Source organism: Odontesthes bonariensis, chromosome 7, assembly GCF_027942865.1.
Source record: "Odontesthes bonariensis isolate fOdoBon6 chromosome 7, fOdoBon6.hap1, whole genome shotgun sequence".
NCBI classification, from domain to species: domain Eukaryota; kingdom Metazoa; phylum Chordata; class Actinopteri; order Atheriniformes; family Atherinopsidae; genus Odontesthes; species Odontesthes bonariensis.
Window position 1 is genome coordinate 11625424 of NC_134512.1, and position 23631 is coordinate 11649054.

The following is a 23631-nucleotide window of genomic DNA, read 5'->3' on the forward strand; positions in this document are numbered from 1 at the left end:
GTGCTAAAGTTTTTATTGTTGACGCATCGTGTGAGAAGACCAAATAAAACCTGTCTAAGCTTCAGGCCAAAGAAAGACACAAATGTTTAACTTTCAGTTGGTTCGAATTTCCTTTGACAACTGGACACTACAATTCTACCAAATGACAATAAATATTAACTCTGGTCTATTTTCTGTCTCGGTCACAGGTCACCGACCATAAGATATTTTCAACAATTTCTTAAAAAAAAAAAAAAAAAAAAAAAAAACGAAAATAAGAAAGATTTCAGACTAAAAAAGGTGGAATGTGAAGCTGCAGCCTCTTTGTTCCCGCCCTCTTTGCGTCATACTGCCGATCAACCTGCCCGGTGCGTATTGTTTTGTTTTGTTTCTTTGCTTTTCTTTTCTCTGTCGTTATCCCCTCATTCTAACCCCTTGAAACAGATCCAACATCAAATCTCTTGAACACAGTCACGACTTTCTCCCTGACATTTCTCATTGAGCCCCAACTGTATGTCTGCATTTCTACACCTAAAGCAGCAGGGGGCAGTACAGCGTCAGTTACTTTAGAGTCCAACACTTAAACATTATGCAGGCCTGGAAACGGAGGGATACTCACCATATTTTGTGGGAAAGATTTCCTCATCTGTGACCAGTTTCTGACAGAGACTCATAACAAAATCGACATACTGTGGAGCAGTGCACTTCGTCTTCTTCCCCCTCTCGTCATACCAGTAGTATATTCTGAAAGACAGTGTCAAACAGATCATGTGAATCCCTGTAGTCTGGTATCTGTTTTTAAATCACGTATTACTTAAGAACAGGTTATGATAACTAAACCACTAACCTTTGAACAATTATACAAAAGACTGTGTGTGGCAAAAAAAAACAAAAAAAAAAAACAGAGTATTTCCATGAGTAATCAATCGATGAACAGGAAGATGAATTACAGGTGTGACGTGTGGGACCTGAGTAACTGCTTGCAACACCTGCTCCGTTTCGTCATTCAGGAAAAACCCTACATGATTTTCTGAATTAAATGACTATTTTTGTAACCAACTGTCTAAACTCGGCTTGGATTTTCCCTGCTGTGGTGCCCCCGGGCTTTAATTTCCTGATTGGGCCAAGCCCCGTGCCGTAGACGGGACACTGGTCGCTCCTGCTTCCTCAGGACCAGTCCTGGTCAAACATTTCCGTATGGGCGAACCCGGTCAGCTTAGTTATAACTTGGATGGCTGGGAACATAATTAACTAAAGGTCAAAAAGGAGGCTGGCGGTACTGAGCTGGTCATGCCAGCAGCTCAGTCATCAGACACCTTAGAGGTTGATGAATTAGCAGCAGGCGCCTTTTAGCGAGCCAGCCGTGAATCAGACAGCGACACGAGACAAGTGAAGCAACCACAGAAGACCAACTCATCGAGCTGGACCTTGTTGGTTAGCAGGCTGATAAAAATCTCAGAAAAGGTGAGTGCAGGTGTAGCCGTGGCAGTGCAAGTCTGGGAGGTAGTTAGGCCAGACATTACAAATCCTGAGGAATGTAAAGAGTCCACATAACTGACCCCGCAGGAGGAGACATACTGACCACAGGCCTCTTTCAGTACACTTACTCACACTGTGGTAGAGGCTCTGACTAAACTGCACACGGAGCGCATAATATACAACAACATGGGTGGTTAAATCAAAGTTCAACAGCGATCTTACTTTTCGAAATGAGCAGAATCCAAAGTGGAACCAGCTATAAGAAGCCAACACTAATGAACACGACATCTGTCCACCCACTCGTACAAAATGGGTCTAAATAGCGACTAAATGGTTCCGTTCTCTCAAACTCATGGAAACATTTTCCTCTAAAAATAGCGCTGAGCTGTGCCCGTGGGCAGGGGCACTGACGCTGCTGCGACTGTGGCTCAGGCAGTGTTCACCACAGAGGGGTGCGGGTGCCAGGTTCTGCTCCGGCAGGAAAGGGTGGGGTGCTGCACAGCAGGCGATGGAGGAAGGTAGAGCGGTACCAGGAGAGCCTCGTGTTGCAATATGGACCACTCAATCCAGAGAGGAGCTGTGTGACTAACTGCATTCAAAACGGTTTCAACTCAACAGACTATGCTATCAACAAAAAACATGCTAATCCGCACTGCTGCCTCCTCCGCATGCAGACTGGAGGCTAAACATGTTTCATCTTTCAGGGTGTGGGTTAGTAAGAGTAGCTTAAGGTGACAGCAGCGGAAAAATCCACCGCTGACTGAGAGGTTAACTTGTCAAGCTTCTTTCTCACAGCAAATCTTTGTTAAAGCCATCATTCATCAATGGCCGTGTTGTTGGTCGTCATAGTTTTTTTCCAACGTGAGCACGTGGGTGGGTGTGTGTGCTTGCAGTCTACATGAAATGTGTTAAGAGCCGTTTAAAGAGTATTGTTAAGTGTGGCTAATCAGGTTTTACCACCATTCAGTATACACAGAGGAAATGAAGGGCTCTCTTTAGAGTCAAAGACTCATAAATAAAGACAGCACCACACCCTGACAGAGCAAACCTGTTAGATAAATACTATACTGCAGCTACAACAACTACCTGACTAACTAACCTCCACCTCCCCCACACTCCATTTCCTTTTAAAATAATCTGGGAGTTGACTTCAGAGGGATTTAGCCCCAAAGTTGACTTTAATCTCTGGAACAAGTGGCCAAAGTCCAGAGGGTAACAGTTTGATCAAAGCATCAAGAAAGTGTGTGAGATTTAAATATAATGACATCAGCAGCCTTTAGACAGAAGTAACGAATACACAGACTGGACTACAGGGGACTTTGGAAACGTTAGCCCGGGTTAGTTATTAGCACATGGACTCTACTTTTGCATATCATATAGGATTATCTTAGATGTATTGGGCTGGAATATTTAAGAAAATTGAGCTGAAGTGATACGAAAAATGTTGCAAATCATCACTGAACATGAAACTGCCCTAAGACTGTGGGCTAAAAATTAAGTTAAAACATAGTGAGGACCACAAGTTGTGCACAGTTTGACTGTGGGGGGTTGCTAAAAGACCAAATTTAGCTCGAGTTTTCCTTTTCGGTTGTGAGTCGACCCTTGCCGGCCCTTTATAGCAACCCTAATGAATTAACCAACGGGACACTAGATTTCTGATGAATAAACCAATTTGGCTCTGCAGGTGAGCTATAAATGAACCATAAGCGTAGGAGGTGACTTACGTGTTGCAGGCTGTCATGGCCTGACAAGTGTCCCCAGTGCAGAACTCTGAAATGGTGCTGTACTGCAGGTTGATAAGATTAAAGAATGTCGTTGCTGCAAAAGACACAAGAGACAGAAATCACAAAATGTTATCCATCGCATGTCACACAGGAGTTTTTCATTTCTATGTCGCAGTGATAACAATGAGTCACTTAAAGACTGCCCCTGAGCATAAAAACCAACAAATCTGTTGTCACCTCATCAAGTCACAGTGCTGTGATGAGTGGGACGAGAAATTCAAACAGGTTTCACAATCTGCTGCACAGCAGAGCAAACATGGGGGCTATTCAGGGTGTTGCAACGGTCCCAAACATTTGTCCCACATGTTCGACGGATGCAAACTTGTATTTTTCTGGTCAGGTGACATTCCTTCTTTAACTGACCCGTTTATTTAAAGCTTGCCACTAGAATGGAAACCACCCTGAGAAATGTTTTTCCCCAAAGAGGGCGTTGCACAATACAATCGTCTCCAAATAGTGAAAATAAATGAAAAATAAATTGGTCATCTGTGATATCAACAACCACAGAGCTATTTCTTGTGACCTTTTACAGGTTTATTAAAAAAAAAAATAAATTAAAAAAAAAAAAAGTATAGCGGGAACACAATCGTCCCATTTCAAATTCTTCGAAAGGCAGAAAAAGGCTATGATCTTTGAAATCTGTCTCGTTTTGTTTCATCCAAAGCTCTGCTCTTAAAAAACAACGGCTGATTTGTTTTGCTTGACAAAGTAGCCGCCAAAACATTTTGAGCTAAAGTGCTGTAGAATTGAATTACTCATCTCATTAAAGATTCTGTAAAAAAAACAACATAACCGAAACATCACTTATCTCCATTGTTTGCCTTTCAGCTAAAATCCAATTAGTGGTGGATACACATTCATACAAGGTAGCTTACACAACATCCAACTTCATGCTGACATGTGAAATCACTCCCCCGAAACACCACTCCTCTCCCCATCTGGTTTTTATTTTTCTTATCAGCCTAAAATAAAAAGAAAACAAGAACCCTTGTTTCCCTTTTATCCCTGCAAGGAACTGGCTGAATTGGATATGTAACCTAAAACAAAGTCAAGGACAAAGACAAAATAAAGACCGATCTCATCAGACCGATCAAACAGCCAGGCGGTGATAAGTTGACCAAAGTCAACAAATTATGCTCTTAATGGAAACCGTAAATTTCCGTAAAAGCACCGGGAGTGGCCGTAAACTATTGTTTTTTTTAAGTAGGTAGTGTGTGGTGTTACTGGAAATAGTGTCAATGCAGCGCCAGGCCTGGATCGTATTAAGGGCTTGGATCGCTTGCACTGCAAGAACGTCTTGTTATCTCCGCATGACAAGTGCCTACGGATCTGGAAAAACAACTCCATACCCCCGAGGAAAATGTTACAAGTTGGAGCTAACGCAGAGCTTTAGGGAAGAATTACATCTCAAATGAGATCATATACGCACTTCTCATCTCAACAATGATGGTGCTGAATTATATAACATATAAAAAGTTCTATTTACTGTACAAGAAATCCTCCCCCTCAGCTATGTTAAGCTCTTTGGGCTTCAACATCTAGTGTTCAGGTCTATCATTAACTTCAGTGAAAGTCACTCACTGTTGCTTGCTAGCCATTCATTGAGGTCTATCTCTCTGGGCAGCACCACCAGCTCCTTAAGGTCAAAATCCACCACACGGATTTTCGTGAACTCTGGCTCCAAGTACTGCTTCTTCTCTTCTGTCGGTGGTTTCTTTCCATTTGGCTTCGTCTTCGACTTCCTGCAACAAAGAAAAAGAGAACAGGTTAAGGAACTGCAACGGTGCTGATGAGGGCAGTGAGCGATGGAGTTTGCCCATTGCTTTTTAAAACTGGACAGTGCAAAGAGCGACAGGCAACGTAAACCCTTGATGGACAGCTAGAGCGGGAATTTTCCAAACGGCTCTAAAACATGTTGTTTAAAAAAAAAAAAAAAGACATCCAACCAGATTTTCAAGAAGTGCTGATCGGTAAATACGGAGGAGGAACCCGGACATGTTAGAGTTGTGTGGAAAAATTCCACAGATGAACAAGGAAATCAAAACAAATTGCTTCTCAACCTGAACCTAAACACACAGATCTTTGAAAGAAAAACATGGGACTGAATCCAAAACCGCCTACGCACCGATTACAAAAATCAGAGTAACAAAATCAAATTTCTGGGACGTCTGCACTGGATTCACGGCAGCTTTCACAGACCACACAAAGACCCCTCTGTAGCTGCGTCTGACCTCTGAGTCTGACCTCCGACCTTGTGTCAGGTAGATGGCTTCATTCCCAGCGCATTGTACTTCCACTGCTAGTTTTAGCACGAGGATGTCATATCACACCCTTTCTTCACTTCCAGGGCTGTAACCTCTCCTCCCCCAGCTCCTGCTCTCTGTCTGTATCAGTGGAGGCAGAGCAGTCTGGGGTCAAAGGTTGAAGAGCTTGACACAAAAACAGACTAATGCAATTAACTACCACACCATTTTCCTTTTTTTTTTGTAACTTTAGGAGTTGGAATCCGTCTCGATTGGTACTCTGACTGATTAACGACAGCTTCCAATTGTCCTTACATCTGTATTTATTTCCCTGCTGCTGGTTGCTTGAGGACAGGGAAAATTTGATTTTCCTCCCTGGATTTATTGTGCTGTTGTTGACCCTCATTTCCAGCCTTAGTGCACTCACCCACTCTATCTCGAGTTCTCATCCTCCTCCATCCACACCCTCTGTCTTAACACAGCGATCCAGCTATGTGCTCTTGGCTCTCGCTTCTGTTCTTTCTTTCCGATTTGCTCTCTCGGGTCCATTGCCATGACAGAAAAATAGCTTTTCTGGCTCCCGAATCACGGTGGGCTGTTCTTACAGCAGAAATGACAAAGGATTTTATACACCGTTTTCAAGCAGCAGTAAAATCCCTTCTCATCTTCACTCAGGCTTGACTGCAATAAAACACAAGTTTACAGGTTGGTTTTCTGCATGAAAAATGGTATTACATTCATGGTCCACGTGGGGCTTGAGATTTTTAGAAATCAGTTCAGCAAGCAGAAATGGAGGTAAGGGAAAGATCCGAGGGGGAGGGGAATGGAGAGGGGAGTTAGATTGACGCAGGCCCAGCTGATATCCATGGGAACTAATAAACACTTTCCAAACATGACAGGACTGAGGTGCAGTTTACACATACCCGGGTATTTTGAAAAACGAAGACCTTTCCCTTCGTTTGTGCCTTTCGTTTATACACAAACGGAGTTTTTTCCTCTGAAAATGAAGCTAAATAAAAACTCCGTTTAGCGTTTGTGTGTAAACTGATTGAAAGAGACGAAAACGGAGTTTTCAGAATTGAATGCGGAGTTGTCGTCATAGTACAGAGCCCCGCCCCTATCCGTCATGTTTTTTTTTTTTTTTTGAACATTCTTTTTTTATTTTCAGTTCAGAATATACATAACATATCTGAGTAAGTTTTAACATGAAATGTAGTAACTGACAATTACAAAAATCCCCAGTAAAATAATAACAGAGAAAATAATAATAATAATGATAGCAACAATAAAAAGACAAAGACAAAAAAAAAAAAAACACATTACGGAGAGGCCACATTAAAATGTGTAATGACCCTATCCGTCATGTTGGCAGAATGCTAGCGTGAGAACGCCTTTCTCTCCGTCCATTGTTTATCTGGCAAGCATGGAGGTTTTAGCAGCATTTCTGTTGTAGAGCTATACTTGCTTGTGTGATTTTGAAAATTACAGTCATACAATGTATTGAACAACAAAGACATTTTTCACGGATTTAGCAGTTTTATAGTCCAGCGCAACGTGTAAAAGTAGCTCAGTCTCGCTATCAGTCCACACACATGAGCCTGGCGCCATATTTTCTTCTTGAAAAGGATCCGGAAGTTCTTCCTGTCAGCGGTTCTCTATTAGGCTTCTGATTGGCTTGTGTGGAATTCTCATTGTTCTAACACTGCCACCGTCAGGCTTGGCGTAATTTAACAGCTCTTGATAGCGTATTTATGCTGATCAATGTAGACGTGTTTTTTTTTTTAAACGGGGCTGTGTGCATCTAGTTTTTTTTGCAAACGAAGGTTAGAAAATATGCGTTTATCAAAATACCCGGGTATGTGTAAACGGCGCCTGAGAGGCACGAGGCCTCTTTGGCCAGAGCATAGTGGTCAAAAACACTGTGCACTTCAAGTCCCTTCTCCAGGAAGCACAGGAAGCTATTCAGCTCCTTCAATCACGTAGAACCCGAGCTCGCTGTGGCCTCATTTAAAAATCCAAGGACACCGCAGATAACACTGCCGGCTAATTATTAATGACTGACCACTTTCTGTTTCACCTCATTTTCCCTGCTGTTCTACCTTTCTTTATGAGACCGTGGCTGTAGGCTCACATGTCCAAACACCCTTTTGTTCAGGGTCAAAAGCGTCCCATCTTCACCTTATCTTCTCATCTCTTTGTGGCCTTTCCCTTCATCTTTCTTTCCCCATCAACTAACCATCCCCAAAACTACCACCTTCCTTTAAAGTTCCTGTAAATGCTAACTTTTTAATGTCTTTCATTTCTCCTTATCTCTGTCTGCTTCCTCTCTTCCCAAAGAAAAAAAGAAGAAAAGTCTTCCTGCTCATGAGGGCACAGACGGATTCATGTGGTCTCTGTGGTTTTGCGCTGAGCTACATGTTCCATCATGTGAAGGGGCTTTACCCAAGGAGAGAGCTTCATCTACTGATACCGTCAGTTCTAACAACATTTCAAAGGCTAAGCTAAACCTCTCGGAAAAAACTGGCCGACTCCTGTGAAAGGATCCTTTTGAAAACATTCTGTTTGACTGAGCCATTTCCTGCCTCTCTCGCTCTGTAATTCCGTCATTTTCCACACAAAGCGCCTCTTCCACTTCTAGTGAACATTTGTGTCGTAAGTGGAGGTGAAATTCTGGAGCCATTACTTTATTTTAGGATAAAGAAAACTTCCTCCATGCCAGCACTCCTCCCTACAGACATACATACATAGTCTGACTTTCCTGCCACAAATACACACACAGGTTTGCCTTTTCTTGGTAAAGTTCTCCAAGCAAAGCCTTTGCCATAAAAGGCAGCAGATGCCTCTTCCTCCTCACCAGATCAGGGCAGGCCAGAAGGAAGGAGTGAAGGGGAACTGAGGCCAGGGCCAGGCACATGTCTCCTGACTGGGGGGAGAACCCCAGCCTGCCTGGCACCAGCAGGAATAGATCTTTAATTTTCTCAGGGCTGATCAGCTTTTCTCGATTGTCAAACTTGTTGTCTTATTTAGATTTTAAGTAGAGGTGGAAAGGAAGAAGGTGGAAGAATGACCTGCTGGTGTTTATCTGTAGTAAATACAATGAAATAGGGTTGTATAGTCGGGTGACAGGGAGGTCAGTGCAGCAGAGCTGTGGAGTGAGTGACTCGACAGCTGTTCAACTCCGTCTGTTTGCCACTCTTACCCTTTCACTTTTACCAGAAATACCACATCCCCCACCATCAAGCCACCCTCACGCTCTCTACCTTTTCTCCCTCGTACAACGCCACAAGTACACAGCAAACCCACTGTGTGACACACACACACACACACACACCTGTGTCTTATACACACAAAAGGCAATTCTGACTGTAGCCTCCTTTCCCTTTTCATGGCTGACCCAGCTGGCCCCAACAGCTGCACCACAAGCCTGATCCCGCCAGAGATCCCGAGAAAATCCACAAGAAGCAAGTGCTGTCTGGTCTGACACTGTGTTTGTCCAAGCACGTGTGCGTGCACCAAGCCTTTTCAAACATACATGTGCTTGCCCTCAGACTGGTGCAAATATTAGTTGCTGTATGTTAGCCGACTGTGTGCCAAAAACCGACTACACTTGGTTCTAAAATAAGCTGTAAACTAAAGATGAGCAGCCCTCTGGCAGGTACGCAATCCAGTCTCATTACCAGAACCTGGATCCAATTAATCCTGGAATCACATGGGACCACATTACAGAGTTATGCTGAAGAATTAGCTTAAGTGCTTTCTTGAGAGCAGCACAATTTGCTTCTAAATAGCACTCCCCTCACTCCATCCCGTGCACATCGACCAATCCGTCAATGCTCAACATTAAATGAACAGAGTTCATCAACACTGAGATTCAGGCAAGAAAACCATGGATATTTTTAATCTTACTGGTTTTTGGTGTGGTGTGAATACAACTAAATGCTGACGCCAGTTTAAAAACCCCATGTAATGACTTTTGCCCTGAAGCCAGAGGCTTTTGCTCTAACTGTTAAGTACTTAAACTATTAAAAAATTAACCAGTGGGCAAAGTGAGTCAAATGGAAATCCAGTAAAACTGGAGGCAGAAAAAACAATGACTTTCAAGACTCAGAGGATAAAATCTCTCAAGTCCAGAACATATCACTACCAGTCTCAGAATTTACAATACAATCACAGGCCCTCCAACCCAGGAGAAGTCTGGAAGCTGTCCCCTTCTTGTCAACCGTCTGTGGGGTACACCGTGGTCTATTAAAAAAGGGAAGGAGATAGAACAAGCAGCACTGCTCTAGTGTTTGATTATAAGACCAGAACTGAGTGAATGAAGTCTACCATTTTGCAAAAAGAGCAGTTTTAGGAGGATAAGTTGTCTCCAAGCCTGCTGATCTATTTCAGGATCCAAACTCAATGGCTCTTTTCTCTTTAAAAAAAAAAAAAAAAAAAAGCTACAAACAGAGGAAATGCAGGCAGTCTAAGCACACCGAAGTTTAACCGCAGCAGCCATTACGGGGCTAAAAAGGGACGCAGCTAAGGCAGGGATAAACCTTCAGCTCCGCGTTGCTCAACTCTATGAAGTAACAGCTCTGTCAGTTATTACAGTTTATCTGTCATTTCATTTCAACAGAGCGCTGACACACGAATACCTTTAATTCTGGAGTAAAGGGATAAGGAAACAAACACAAAGGAGGTTGAGCTGCCACCACTTAATCAGGAGCACCTTTGGGATGAGAGCAACACAGTAAATGAGGATTTTAGCCCGTGTGAAGGCCTAAGAAACTAAAAAAAAAACATTCACACACAAAAAAGAGTGTACTGACCAAACCATCTTCCCTTGGTCATCCTGTGCTAAATCCCATTCAGTGGCTGTAAGGGCTTTTAGAATGTATAAGGACCCCCTACCAGCACCATAATGGAACCTCATCAACATCACAACACACATGTGAGACAGGAGGGGGGATCTGGGACAAGATAACACAATACTGCTGGTTAAGCACTCTGCACAAGAAACCTTGTTGAAGAATGTCAACTCTGATATTGATTTGACATGATAACAAACGATTGGCAGAGATGTTATCACTGAAAAGCCGAACTAGATTCCTCTACAAGCCGATCAATCGAATGTGAATGGTTACTTGCTCGAATAGTTAATTAAAGAGGGTATATGAGGGACGGGGATACTGATTTTTTTTCCCCACACGCATTATTCAAGCAGCCTTTCAATGAAAGTGAAATTAAGATTATACAACGCTACATGTTCACCCTAAAGGAACCAAACCACTTAAAGGTAACTATTTATACCTGCCTCTAAGTCAAAGCATTCACTGGAAGAGAAAAAAGGTTAAAAGTGGGGCCATAAACAGTTCTACAGCCCTTCCCACCTCCTCATAAAACCCCAAAATATGCATTTTTGTTAACTTGCTCAGTTTTCCCCTTAAGGCAGCAAATTAGCCAAACTCCCCCTTTGTCCCTCCCAGGCATCCACAGAGCACTTCTGTGGTGATCGTCTAACTTCTCGATAAAAAAGGTGCAGCAAGACTTGTCTCTACCTGTCCAAGGTTTTGCAACAGACATAGCATACATTAACAATTTCTGCTCTGCCCATTACATCCTAACACACTGTTGAGAGATCTTAAGATGGTGGTTGTTCTCCCCACCGTCTCAGTCCCCACTGTCACGAAATACAACGAGTTTTAAAGCTCGAGCCCTTTGGAAAAAGACACCTGTCCCCGGAGCTGAAAGGTAAAAAGAAACCTAAGCATTAACAGGATGGTCCGTCGCCTGGAGGAACACACTCACAATGATGATAACACAGTGTGGATGAATGAATGGAAACCGGGTTTCCCTTATTAGGAACTGCCATGCAATGAGCTTGTACTTTTACTCACTTACTGCACTTTTCCACAGGGATTAAAATACCGACTGGGGTGGTTGTTTGGCTCACTTTGCATGACACATAAACACAGTTAACCCGCCTATTTGGGTCATGCATTCTTTTGAGTATTAATCTAGCATATTATGACCTTTAGATGGGAACGGAAATAACGTATTTACACATCAAATATGGGTCAGTGCGTTTACAGTTTGAGGAAACAACACCAACTCTGTGACTGAAAGAAAGACGTGTAAACAGGGCAAGATGGACTCATGTACTTTCATCCAGCCCTGAGTTATAATCAAGCTTGTAGTGTAGATGTCGTGCTGTAAGAACTTAATGACTATTTACGTTTTATCTAATTAGACATATGTTAATGAAAATAATTCATTCTAAAATAACATTTTTGGAGGAGTCTTAAACAATTCATTACACGACATTAGGAGATGGTGTCACATTACGCTGGCTCTTGTTGAGGCTTGTCGGCAACAGTTTAAGGAGACTCTCAGGCTACACGTCCCCCTTCATCACCGGCAGGTCATTTGCTGTGACCCCGGACTCAGGGGTCTTAATTCTTGTGTAATTACAGGAGAGAGGAGACGGCTACTTTGTCCGTCGTGTCGAGCTACCAAGACCACAGATACGTTCAGGTTTAGATGGAGGGACGAGCACAACGTAGCAACAAATTTCGACATGTAGGCGCGTTGAAAGTCAGCGGACGTCTGTGGTCACGTAATAAATAGTATTAAATAGTTTAATAGATAATTAAACGGGATGTCAGAGATAATGATATCACTTCCGTTAAAACATGTCGATTACGGTTTTGGCGTCTACAGGTAAAATTTGTGATGTATCTACGGGTTATTACGATATAGAAATTAAGATAATTAAAATAGAAAAAGATGAGAGTTTTACCTCAGGACTTTCCCGACTGCCTGAAGCACCATTTTGCAACTTAGTCCGTTTTTAGAGTTTTTTTGAGGGTGCATATCCGTCTTTTCTCTGGAGTAGGAGGAGTAATCTCCGACCATAGCTTAAAACATGAAGAAAATATTTCAGAAAGTCTCCCCTAAAGATGCGGCCTGTCTGACTAAAATACCACGGTTTGATCTAAGTGAGACCTATAACTCACTGTGCACGAGCAAGAAAAACTTTGTGAGGAGACTTTACAGAAAGCCCTCCTCCCGGCCGCTCTGGTCCAATCAGAACAGAGGAACGGAACGAGTGGGCGGGCCGTGGTGACGTCGCCGTCTGCCCATGTGGACGTGGTTCGTCCTTTTCCCTGAAGTGCAGTTACAATGTAGCAACAGGTGGTCAGCTAGTAACTGTCGACTACAATCAGGTAAAAAGGTGTCGCTGCGTTTTATATGCATGCTACAGTGTAAACAGGTTTACACGAGCATGACCTTTTCAGTAAAGACAACAGTAAAAAGTAAATAAACTACCTCTGCTAATGATGCACACACACACAGATGAACCTGTGAATCAATGAAAATGTGCCCTAAAGCCAGCTGCTTTCATGGAAGAGCAGCGGTCACTCCTTAAATTTCCTCTTCACTCTTATGTGCATCAATGTACATACAAAAAGCTGCCGAACATGAAAATTACAGCTGTGTTTACGGCTAAATTTACCAGAGTAAACCGCCTGTGGTTAAAAATATGTGCCAGAGTGTCACTTCATGCAAATTGAGAAGCAGCACCAGTGCAGTGTGCATGCAGGGCAACATTCCTCCTTTTGATTCTGCACTTAACCTGGCGTCCAGTTATGACAGCGGTTAAGCGTGTTCAGACATGACCGTCGAAGCTAATGAACCAGTGAGAGAATCAAACAAAGCATGTTTGAAAGCAAAAGCTGTAAGAACATCTAGACCTTTCTTTGCATTTCTGCAGGGAATTGTTCAGAGACTTTTCATGTTAGGGATACGGTTTGAAACATGGATATGATTTGAGCACGATAAATTCTCATCAAATTGTCACCAAAGCTGAGACAACAACATCACATAATGATCGAGCACAAAGCACATAATGAACAAGAATGTATGAACACCGACTTTCGGAAGACGTTCCACTCATGGGAAGATTATAACTGGTGTTGCCAAACTATCATTCCCTCACAGTTCTTCCCTCTAATTACTGCCTCACAACAGACATCCCCTCTTATTGTCTCCTCTGTTGCTCTGTTCACACATTTCTCCACCCTTTTTCGGTTTGTTTTTGTTGCCCCTCTCTATAATTGTCTCCCGTTGTCTACAACAAGTCGGATTTTTGCTCAGACAGAACTATTTGGGTTGATGTTGCTGCTGCAGATGTGGCAGGAACTGGATCGACAGTTTACTACAGCATAGATGCACATAAAAACACAGCAATCTGTGAAATTTGTGGAGCCATGTGAACCGAGTATGTGGGCTAAAGCCAGGGAACACACGAGGTGCAGATAAGAGATTGTGAGGGTTTTGTGTCCACATGACAGGGTTAAATTTGTGTATGTAAAGATGTGTGAAGGGCCATGCAAAAGAAGCATGTTTACAGTGGAATGCTGGACCATCTGAGACATTGCTTATTTATGTTTAAAAGCACCTCCCGCCCCCATGTGATCCAAAGAGACAATCTGAAAGAATTCATGGGATTGATGGTCTGATGAGTGCCTCATTCTGCATGACTGACCGTCTTCCTTTATGCTGCACAAGGGCTATCCACCGAGCTTAGAGGCAGGAGATGGGTGATCCAAAGGCCCAAAAAGTGACTTCTGCTGTGGTACAAGTTGTGAGAAGTATGATAAACGGGACAGAGGCCAGAACAGGGCGCCGATTCTTTCCCTGGTGCTAATTATAGCACCAGTCTGCTTGGCCAGGCCCATAAAGAATACAGAAAACTGCGCACAGAGAAGGTGGTGGAGTGGGGGACATGCCATGTGTGCGCCTGGGTATGCACAAAGCAGCTTAATCAAAGCAGTGACTGTGTAAGCAGACAAGAGACTGAGCTGTCGAGGGGACGTAAGGACCCATAAACAGATGTGGGGGTGGTTTATGGAGGGGTTGTTACGTCACAAAGGCCAATTATCAAAAGTCAATATTCTTTTTAGTACCCACAGCAACAGATATGGAAAGCAGCATTGCAAACTGACATGTATTTACTTTGTACACGTGTTTAGTTATATTTTTTTTAATCAGAATTTTAACAATTCAATGCTCAGTTTGACATCTCTGCCATCTTAATTTAAAAATGAGTTTTGCATAGTAGAGAAGGGTAAGTGGGAAATTCATTTCCAGTTTTTTGTAAGAATTCCTACAGTGTAATATTCCTGTTTAGCTTGTCACAAAGAATCATGAGAAAACAATGTGTTGGCTCTAATGGAAATCCCATGCTTAGGGAACTTTCCATTAATTTACCCCAAACTATTGGATCCGTGAGGTTACTTGAAATAGGAGGCATCCATTCAAGATCACTGGGGCTTGGCCTGGGCCTCCACAATCACCGCTTCAGAGGATCCGGCATGAAAATTAAAGAGCAGGGGCGATTCAACCTGGAGTGGCCTTTTCTTTTATTAACCAGGCAGTATGAAGTCACACCTGTAAAGCTGTATGTGCTGTTATATGAGCAGGTGGAGACAGAGATGCCAGTAAGCTGCACATGCTGGACCTTTCCTGCACAATGTCTGACGTGGATGGAAACCAACGGTCACATTCCATCGTCTGTGACGCTGAAGCAGAGGAGAAAGAGTAAACCATTGTCTGACTGCCACCTTCCCTCCAACTACACAGACTCCAACATGGCATCACCCGTCTGCTACCTGGTCTTACTAAACCAGACGTTGCTGCAAAGAACTGATTAGTGGCAGATCTATATAATCGCCTGATCACAAATATCTGAGCCAAATCACTTCTCGTTTCTCCATTTATAATCGTCTCTACTCGCTAAAACACTGCCACCTATATACTACTATGGCTTACTGGCACTAAAAGGTCAGCGCGACCCAATATCTTAAAGCACCAAACTTATGATAAACAAGCGACTGCATTTCAAAGGGGCAGACTTAGTTATGCGTACAGAGTCTTTAATTGGGGAGTGCGACATGCTGATACATGTTGAAACTGCGTTCCTTTGATTGCACACTGATTTGTTTGCTGGTGAGGTGTGAAACTGCTTACGATGCACATATATGTTAGTCCAACATGTGTATCAGTTCAGCCCATTGACTGCAAAAGGCCTCTCGGCAAAAAATAATCATATATTTGTACATCTAAATTCTAACTTTATGAAGTGCACAGGTCATAAATAAGGATATAAAGCAAAATCAATCAAAAAAAATAGATAGTATCTAAAAAAGTTTTGACCACATCCCCATAAACACAAGAAGAGGGGATAGACAAAGACTTCTTAACCAAAAAGAGAGCAGATGGATTCATAATTTAAACGCCATGTCACACCCGGGTTTAAACGATAGCATTGATATGATTGCGTTTCTTTGATTTGGTGTTGTGTGTGTATTTCTGGTGGTTGTTTTGGGAGTTTGGTGTGATGTATTTATTTCTTGAATACTGTGGTATGGGTAGTAATGTGTCCACTATGTTTGATTTGGGTACCTGCGCAAGCACAGACTGGAGAGGGCGCGCATGTTCACAGGCGCGCACGGTCTGGAGACCTGATGACGCGCTCCTGAACATTACATTTACATGATAATAGGGAAGTGGTTGGTGATTTTGAATTTGTTTGAAGCCCTGATGAAGGCCTTTGCAGGCCGAAACATGTTGGCAATTTTATCTGTTCTAATATGAACTAGCTCAGTTTATTAAAAGTTTTTTAACAAAGAAGAAGAGTGCCTTGGATATCTTCATACCTTTGTGACAAGTCTAACCAAAGAGCACCTTCGCACTACTAAATTGAACGCCGAGGCCCTCTGACCTCCCGTCTTTGTCAGTATCTAAAAAAGTTTTGGATTAACTAAGAAATCGGGCCACTTACAAGAAAAGGAGGAGGGAAGAAGAGATAAAGGCAGGTTATGGAAACACAGACGTCACTGGCCAGGCGTTTTAAAAGTTTAAACAAGAAAGAAAAACACATGCTAACTATAGCAATCACTGATCAGACCAAAAGATAAGACAAGGAAAATAAAGGTTGTGGTGGGGGAAAAAAATCTAAGAAATTCAAGCAATCGCTTGATTTACGTCAGAACGCACCAGGGAATGTTTGGAGGCGTTACTGTGTTAGGGTGAGATGTCACAAAACTGATATAAAATCATGAGAAGAATTGTTCAATCGAGGGCAGCACTTTAGATAAAGCGTATGGATCAGCACCAGCCTTTGCACCGACTAGAAAAGGATGGCTGGCCAAACAGGTTGAAAGTCAGCCGACAAATTCCACCTATCAGAGACGAAGAAAAACAGTGACTCCAGGCGAGCAGCAGATGAGTCACAGCCATGGCAGATATGACTTGTTAGCTGAAAACAGCCCAGCCAAAGCAAACCTCCAGCAAATCATTGCTGTGATTAAAAAAAAAAAAAAAAAAAAAAGATAGACGGGACACGAGCCCAACCACGCTAAAAACCCAAAATGAATGAATAAAACTGAGTCCAGGTCCACGCTGCTCTTTAAGACCTGTTGATGTTACGTTCTGGGGTTGTGGGAGTGTGTTTAGGTAAGGTCTTAGCCAGTGAAAACACTGAAGACTGAAGGTCTATAGACCCAGATACGGGTCAACGGGGCCAAGAGACACTGAACCCACTGACCTTTACTGCAATTCCCAAACTTTCAAACAATTAAAACACTTGTTTGCTTGTCACAGCTTGGAAAATATAATAAATACATCATATGCTGCTACCCTCCACCTCAAAAAGGCAAACAAGAACCGGATTCAAGAAAAGCCAACTAAGTTTATCTGGAACCCTGAAACAATTCACCTCTTTATCTTTTACTTGTGCAAAACTCTGCAGATAAATGGTCTGTGTGCTGCGTAAAACCCTGAGCATGTGTGGCCTGTATCAAGCACCTGTGGAGTGTTTGTAGACATGCAAACAAAACCAGAGCCAGAGAAGGCAGCTTCCAACTTGCATAAGTAACAGCGGCCTACTTAAACTTATTGAACCCTTGCACTTTTTGCACTTTTCTACAGACCAATTCAGGCATTTTTGCAGCACAACTCGTGCTTTTACATTACCGTTTGTAATGGAATATTTGTTGGAATTCCAGAGATAAACGCATCATGCCTGTTTACCTATTCTCCCTCTTCCATCTTTTTCTTTTCGACTCCTTCTCCTTGGCTTCATCACTTCGTTGCTCTGCATTCCTGAAAGGGATGGGCTGCATGCAAAGACATGTCATCGCCCTCTGCACACACAAGCTGGCTGAACAAAGGAGTGAAGAGAAGCAAACGGCGACATGAAGAGTAAACTCAAGGAGGTCAAGAGCAAGTGAGCCCAAAAAAGTATCGCTTTGGTTGAACTTGGCTTTTTTCTTGTTTGAAGGGGTGTGGATCTGCGCTTTTTATGAGCAAATGCCAGAGAGTTTAAATTCATGCTCAATTTAACATCTGTAATGACAAAGAAAAAGTACCCGTCTGAGCAAATGCCTCTGCAACTGTGCTGCAGAATGGCTGCGCACTTCTTCCACTTAAAAGTCAAATACAAAAAATAAAAATTAAAATTATAAAAATTCAACTGTTTGTGGACCCTTAGGCTGATTTAAAACGGAGGCCATCCTTTCATGGCTGAATGAGGGAAAGGAGGGCTTTCGTTAAAAAAAAAAAAAAAAAAAGGAAGGAGATGAGAAATACCAGACATGTCCAGGCGTTTATAAATCACCAGCACCATGGATACTTCATACATTCATGTCAGCAGGAATTAACCAGAATGGAATATGAAGGGGATGAAACAGGAGAGGGAAAAGAACAACGAGGCAGGAGGTGAGATCGAGGGAGTTGAGATTAGTTAAGTGAAAAGAGGGGGGCAACTGAGGTTTAGGGAACCGAAAAACAGAACAGAGAGAAAAAGAGTTAAAAAATAGAGAACTTTGGATGATAAGAGTTTGTATCAGGGTGCAAGGCTGTCACAGAATGCCCTGGGCGCCTGCTGCACTCCTCCTCCCTGCATTCCTTTGCAGAAGAGAATCTCTATCCATCTAATACTTTGCCATTTGGGCAGCCAAACACCTGTCTGTCAATTGCAAAAGTCTGTGCACAAACCGCGTAGGTATTTAGCTACTCTGAGTACCCAGACTCAAGTGCAAGGTCAACTATGATGCTCCACAGACTAAATGAGAAAAGCCAGGAATGCACAGGAGAGATTAGTTTGGTGGTAAACAGGTAGGATAACTTGTGAAAAGCTGCTGCATCAAAGGTGTTCATAGCCCGGTGAGAATGTGACTGTACTCAGGCCTGAAGCCATAAGGGGAAGAGTAATGAGGCTTAGTCCTGTGAATGGCTACAGCTCTGTGGTAAAGGTCACTCCTTCCGTGTCATGAGATTGATCACATGACAGTAGGAACTCAGGCATGAAGACAGGTGGGCTGCTCTTCTTCTTAATAGAGCCAAAGGACTCGAATGAAAATGAATACAGCTTGTACCCTACTGTCTGTAACGTACAGTTCCAAAGATGTGAGTACTGATAGTCTAGTTATGTGCAGTATGCTTCAACTATGCATTGGTGGAGGAAACTGATAAGCTTCCCCCCAGGGCTCAAAACCTTCCCAAAACTGTAATAAACCTTAAAAAAAAAAAAAGAGAAAAGAATGTCTCGCTTCCTGGGACGTGTATCATATCCTTGGCCAAGAGGCTTGGACACACAAACTTGCTGTTTTTCCAACTGCAGATAAAATTAAGTACATTTCTGAACCAAACGAAAACATTACCTGGAGATTACAGCTCCTATGAAACAACAGCGCAGGGTGGTTTGGCACGAGTGTCCAGATTGTGGGAGAGGAACATTCCACGTCTTATACGCAGAGCTATGACTTTGATGTTGGCTCAACACTGCCATCTTCTGGCACAAGCTTTAGGTGCGTAGAGGGTTTCATATCAGGTAAGTCAAACACTTAACCTTTTGGTGACTCGCACACCAGCAACTTGACACTGGAGAGGAAATAAAGGTTTAAGTTTTGCATCCGAGTTAGAAGAAAGCTGAGGAGAGGAGTCCTCCCACCCCTGGAAGAGGCCTCTGAGTGCAGACATTCTCTGAAACGTACCCAGCCTCACACAGCTAGACTGACTTTTCCATTCAAAGTTTTATAATAAGGGTGTGGATGCTCAGATGTGAGCTTCTGTGAGTATTTTGTGCACTTTTTGTAACATTTGGAATCAAACCAGGACTGTGCGGACTCTAAAGACTCCAGCATCCTTTGAAGATTATAAAACTTATAGAGTTACTTTCCACTACTGGTGTCGTGGTTGAGTAAGATGAGTATAAGCAAAGACACAGGGAGCAATGGTGTAATCCTCAATAAAAGCACTGAGTAACAAAAGGTGAGGTTAGAAGGAAGGAATGGGGGGAGTCTGACGTAAGAAAGGTGAATCGAGAGAAAATGTGAGCAGATGTGGTCAGACGGGGTCTAATGTTTGCTCAGGAGCACAAGAGGCAGTCTGTGTGTGTGTATGCAGATTTGGGTATGTGCAAGTGTGAAAGCGGTATAGAAAAAGATGGAGGATGGAGAAGAAGGAGTGCTATGGAAAGACGAGATGGTGGGTAAAGGATTAGGGTGGCACCCATATTTGCACAGGATACATGGGGTGGAGTAGGATAGGTTTGAGCTCGGAGCTTCAGGGTGAACAGAGCTCTCTTTTCACAGTTCACGACAAAACTAGCCTGGAGAGGGGTCTCCTTCAGCTTTATCTGACAAGGAAAAAACTAAGTTAAAATAAAGAGAGCCCAAAACTGACAGGGCTGCAGAAAATATGACAGTACGGTCAAGATGGGACTCCTGATGTGTTTGGGAAGGTGAAACAGAAATGAAGCCCACAAAGCACTGAATGGACTGTTGGGTAATCTTAAAAGCAACTTGGGGCAGAGATAAAGAGAAGGGTGTGGAGGTTTTTGCAGTTTGGGTGGTGCTCTGTGTTTAGCTCCAAGGTTGCCTTGCCCTGATCCAGCTCATTAACTCCAAAGTGAGGGCGTTTAGTCACAGATTTCCTAGAGGGGATTGTGGACGCATTTAACCTGTGGCATTTCCAAGAAAACACGCACACTAAAATGCACAGCATGTCCTTTAACGTGGAAACTGTGCCAAACGATACATGGGCAGGGGATGACGCTGAGCAGTCTATTCGTCACCACTGAAGTAACTGCACTGAACACACATAATACACAGCGTGTAAAAATCGACTGCGACATCCATGTGAAAAATGTGGCGAATCTTAACTTCATAAAGACAGGTATGACTCAGTGTTACCCGGGGCCAAAACAAATGATCATGATTGATCCTTTACGCATGTTGCCTTAAGAGCAGACGCCAAATTGCATTAGTCTGCTTCTTATCATACACCAGCTGGTTTCTAGGTATATTGCATAACTCTGCGTTCTCTTTGCCTGCGAGATAAAAAAAAAAACAACAAACAGACATGAGAGATGAATGTGGTGGTTTAGGGGACCCTTTTCCCAGAGGAAAAGGCTCCATTTCCTGCACAGACAGGACAGAGAGTTCAACCCAATCAGACTGTCTGGCATGTTGGTGTTTGATTTGTTATTTCACCCCAGCCAATGCTCTGCTGCTCTATAGCCCAAAGAGCATGGGACCAACTGACCCGTCATCTGGGGCTACTGACGAATTGTTTAAAAAGTCATACAAGCTTCTTGTGAGGTTCTTTAACTGTTGTATTTTTTGTGGCAATTCCAATTTCATTCTAGAAAAGTAGCAATTTTTCATTGCTTCTGAATAATTTTTCATTATTCTTTGAGATTTTTCTCAATTATTCAAAAATGATAGCGGGATTAGTTAAAGTATAGATATTAAGGGAAATTTAACAGCTCTGTTCGAATATTTTCCCGAAAAGTTTTTTTTTTGTGGTTTGTTCCATTTCAATACTGATCGATGCCGTTTCTCACACCATGCTTCTAACGTGAGTGTAAGAACATAATGCGTCCATCAGCTCGAGCGTGCTCTGTGCAGAAGCTATCTGCGAAGAGCATCTCTCGAGTTGTCGCCGCAGCCTCAGAGAATGCATGGCTTTAAGAAAAACAGCCGACTCACATCTGCTGCTCCGCTTATCGCAACAACCGCCCGGTCAAACGGGGAGGACAAGGACAATTTCCAGATAACAGTACAGCCGGTGCCTCTCTGTCCACACAAACACACACAACCCTCTGATTTGTGCATTTCCAAAAACTAAAAACACCAAAAAACTATTCATCAGTGCTGTGAATTGAGGAACTGGAGTCACAAGATGCCAGATTAAAAACCTTCATCAAATACACACAATATTGTCCGTAACGTGAAAACACACGCCGCAGCCGGTCTATTAAAAAATTCAAAGATGCAAGCACAGCCAGCAAAAACAAAGAATACTTCAAATAAAAACATTCTCAGTTCTCAAGAGTTTTTGTTTACCCTAAAATCCTGGAAGGGCAAGCAAAAATAGAAGTTAGGAAAAAAAAAAGGGATAAAGAAAACAAAATTCCCCTCCCTGATGACTAGACAAGATCTCTGCACAATCTGATAGCAGAGGAAACTCCGGTCCATTGTGTGGGTTTGATTAACACTAACAGCGATGAAAGCTTAGGAAGCAGTCCCACCCAAAGAGCTTGCAAAGAGGTGAGGAGAAGCATGTGGCCGAGGGAGGCCAACAGCTGACCAAACCAAAACCAAGCTGGTGGAAAATACGAGCGGGTCGGTGCTCCTCGTAGGAACTTCTAGTCAAGCGAATTCATTCTAACCTCTAATCGGCTTAGAGAAGTTAATTCAAGTCAATGTTTGTGCAACAGCTCTCCTGTCCCGAAAGGAACTCTGATCTATGAGGAAGATCCCTGGATGGAAAGGCAGGCTTGTTGCAACCCCCCTGCACCGTCTCTCGTGGACATCCACACGTAACAACGCAACGGATTAAAAGAGAGACGCTGCGATGCAAGCCCCACATCGCAAAGCAAAACAAAGACTTAAATTAACTTTTCATCAGGCAGAAGATCTGTTCTACTCCAAGGCTTATTTTCATGTAATTAGCTACGGCACCCGTTCACGTAGGGCTGTCCGTGAGTCCAAGTCTCTGGAGGTTAATCAGCAGGAAACAAACAGTGAGCACATGCTTGTCAGGAAGTTGTTGTTAGGTGTAACATAGTGACTGAGTCACGTGTATCTGAGTGTGCGTGGAGACAAAGAAAATTCCAAGACAAAGGCACACGTGTTTTTGCTCCTTGGGGGGAATTGATGGCATGAGAGTGAAGCTACAGCGAGACCTCCTCTGCCGGCAAAGAGGATATATTGCAGCATGCCCCTGTGTCGGTCTGCTATCAAAATCCTACTGTACAACACAAACTAACTGTACACACAGGTTGGGGCTACTCGTATTTAAAGAACTAAGAAAGAAAACAAAAAGAATATTCCCCCCAACACGCATTGGTGCCAAACAAAAACGCACGCGTGATTTTGTCAGATGGTGCTTAAATGAGCAAAAAGGGTAGAAAGAGGGCGGAGGCAGCTGCTGCCCTTTAAGAGTTTCAGAAAAAGACAGAGAGAAGACAGAGTGAGGTCAAATCAATATCATGTCCCCAAGCAGCCGACAGCAGGGACCAGCGTGCTCCCCACTTCACTGATGAGCACTTATGTTCACATTTTCCACCTCCCTTCATTACGTGAAAGGATGAGCCGTTGTGAGACCAATATAATCTGATCCTTATGAGACAATGAGATCAGCTGCTATTAAGTTGTGCGTGCTGGTGTGGCTACGCCATCAAATTCAGGTGTAAACAACCCTCTGATTGGCTGAGGAGTACCTGAATCCCACCTGGGAAGATGGGCTTATGTAGTGACATCATCCCTACAAGTGAGGGGATGGGAGAGCTGCTAGTGCAGTGTGCACATCTGTCTGCAACACAAAAGGCTTCGGGAACAGCAACCTTACAACAGGCTGGCAGAGGAACTCCAGTAGTATTCAAGTTAGTATATGCAGCTTTTAAGTTCCTGAAGTGCATATGGGGACTTTTATGAATGCCAGCTCAGAATAAGGTAGAGTCAGCACTGTGCAGCATCCCTTTAACAAAGCTACTCTCTGATTAAATAAACTCTCACAAGGAAGGCATTCATTGCATGTGTTGGTATCACAAACCTGTGATGTGGATTATAACAATATGATTAAAATGTCTT

The 23631-nt window shown here is 43.0% G+C and overlaps 1 protein-coding gene across 4 annotated transcripts in view; it reads right to left on the reverse strand.

Moving 5' to 3' along the window:
• Positions 1–23631, reverse strand: part of mob2a (MOB kinase activator 2a) — a 56352-nt gene that overhangs the window by 1950 nt on the left and 30771 nt on the right. For 3 of the 4 annotated variants that reach the window (XM_075469487.1, XM_075469485.1, XM_075469486.1), the window contains exons 2-4: positions 4824–4984; positions 3183–3276; positions 599–723 (exon numbers count right to left, since the gene is read on the reverse strand). In XM_075469487.1, the coding sequence (XP_075325602.1) occupies positions 599–723; positions 3183–3276; positions 4824–4984 (380 nt within the window). Of the gene's footprint in view, positions 1–598; positions 724–3182; positions 3277–4823; positions 4985–12266; positions 12509–23631 lie in introns of those variants that run through there. The other variant, XM_075469484.1, reaches the window with a different exon arrangement.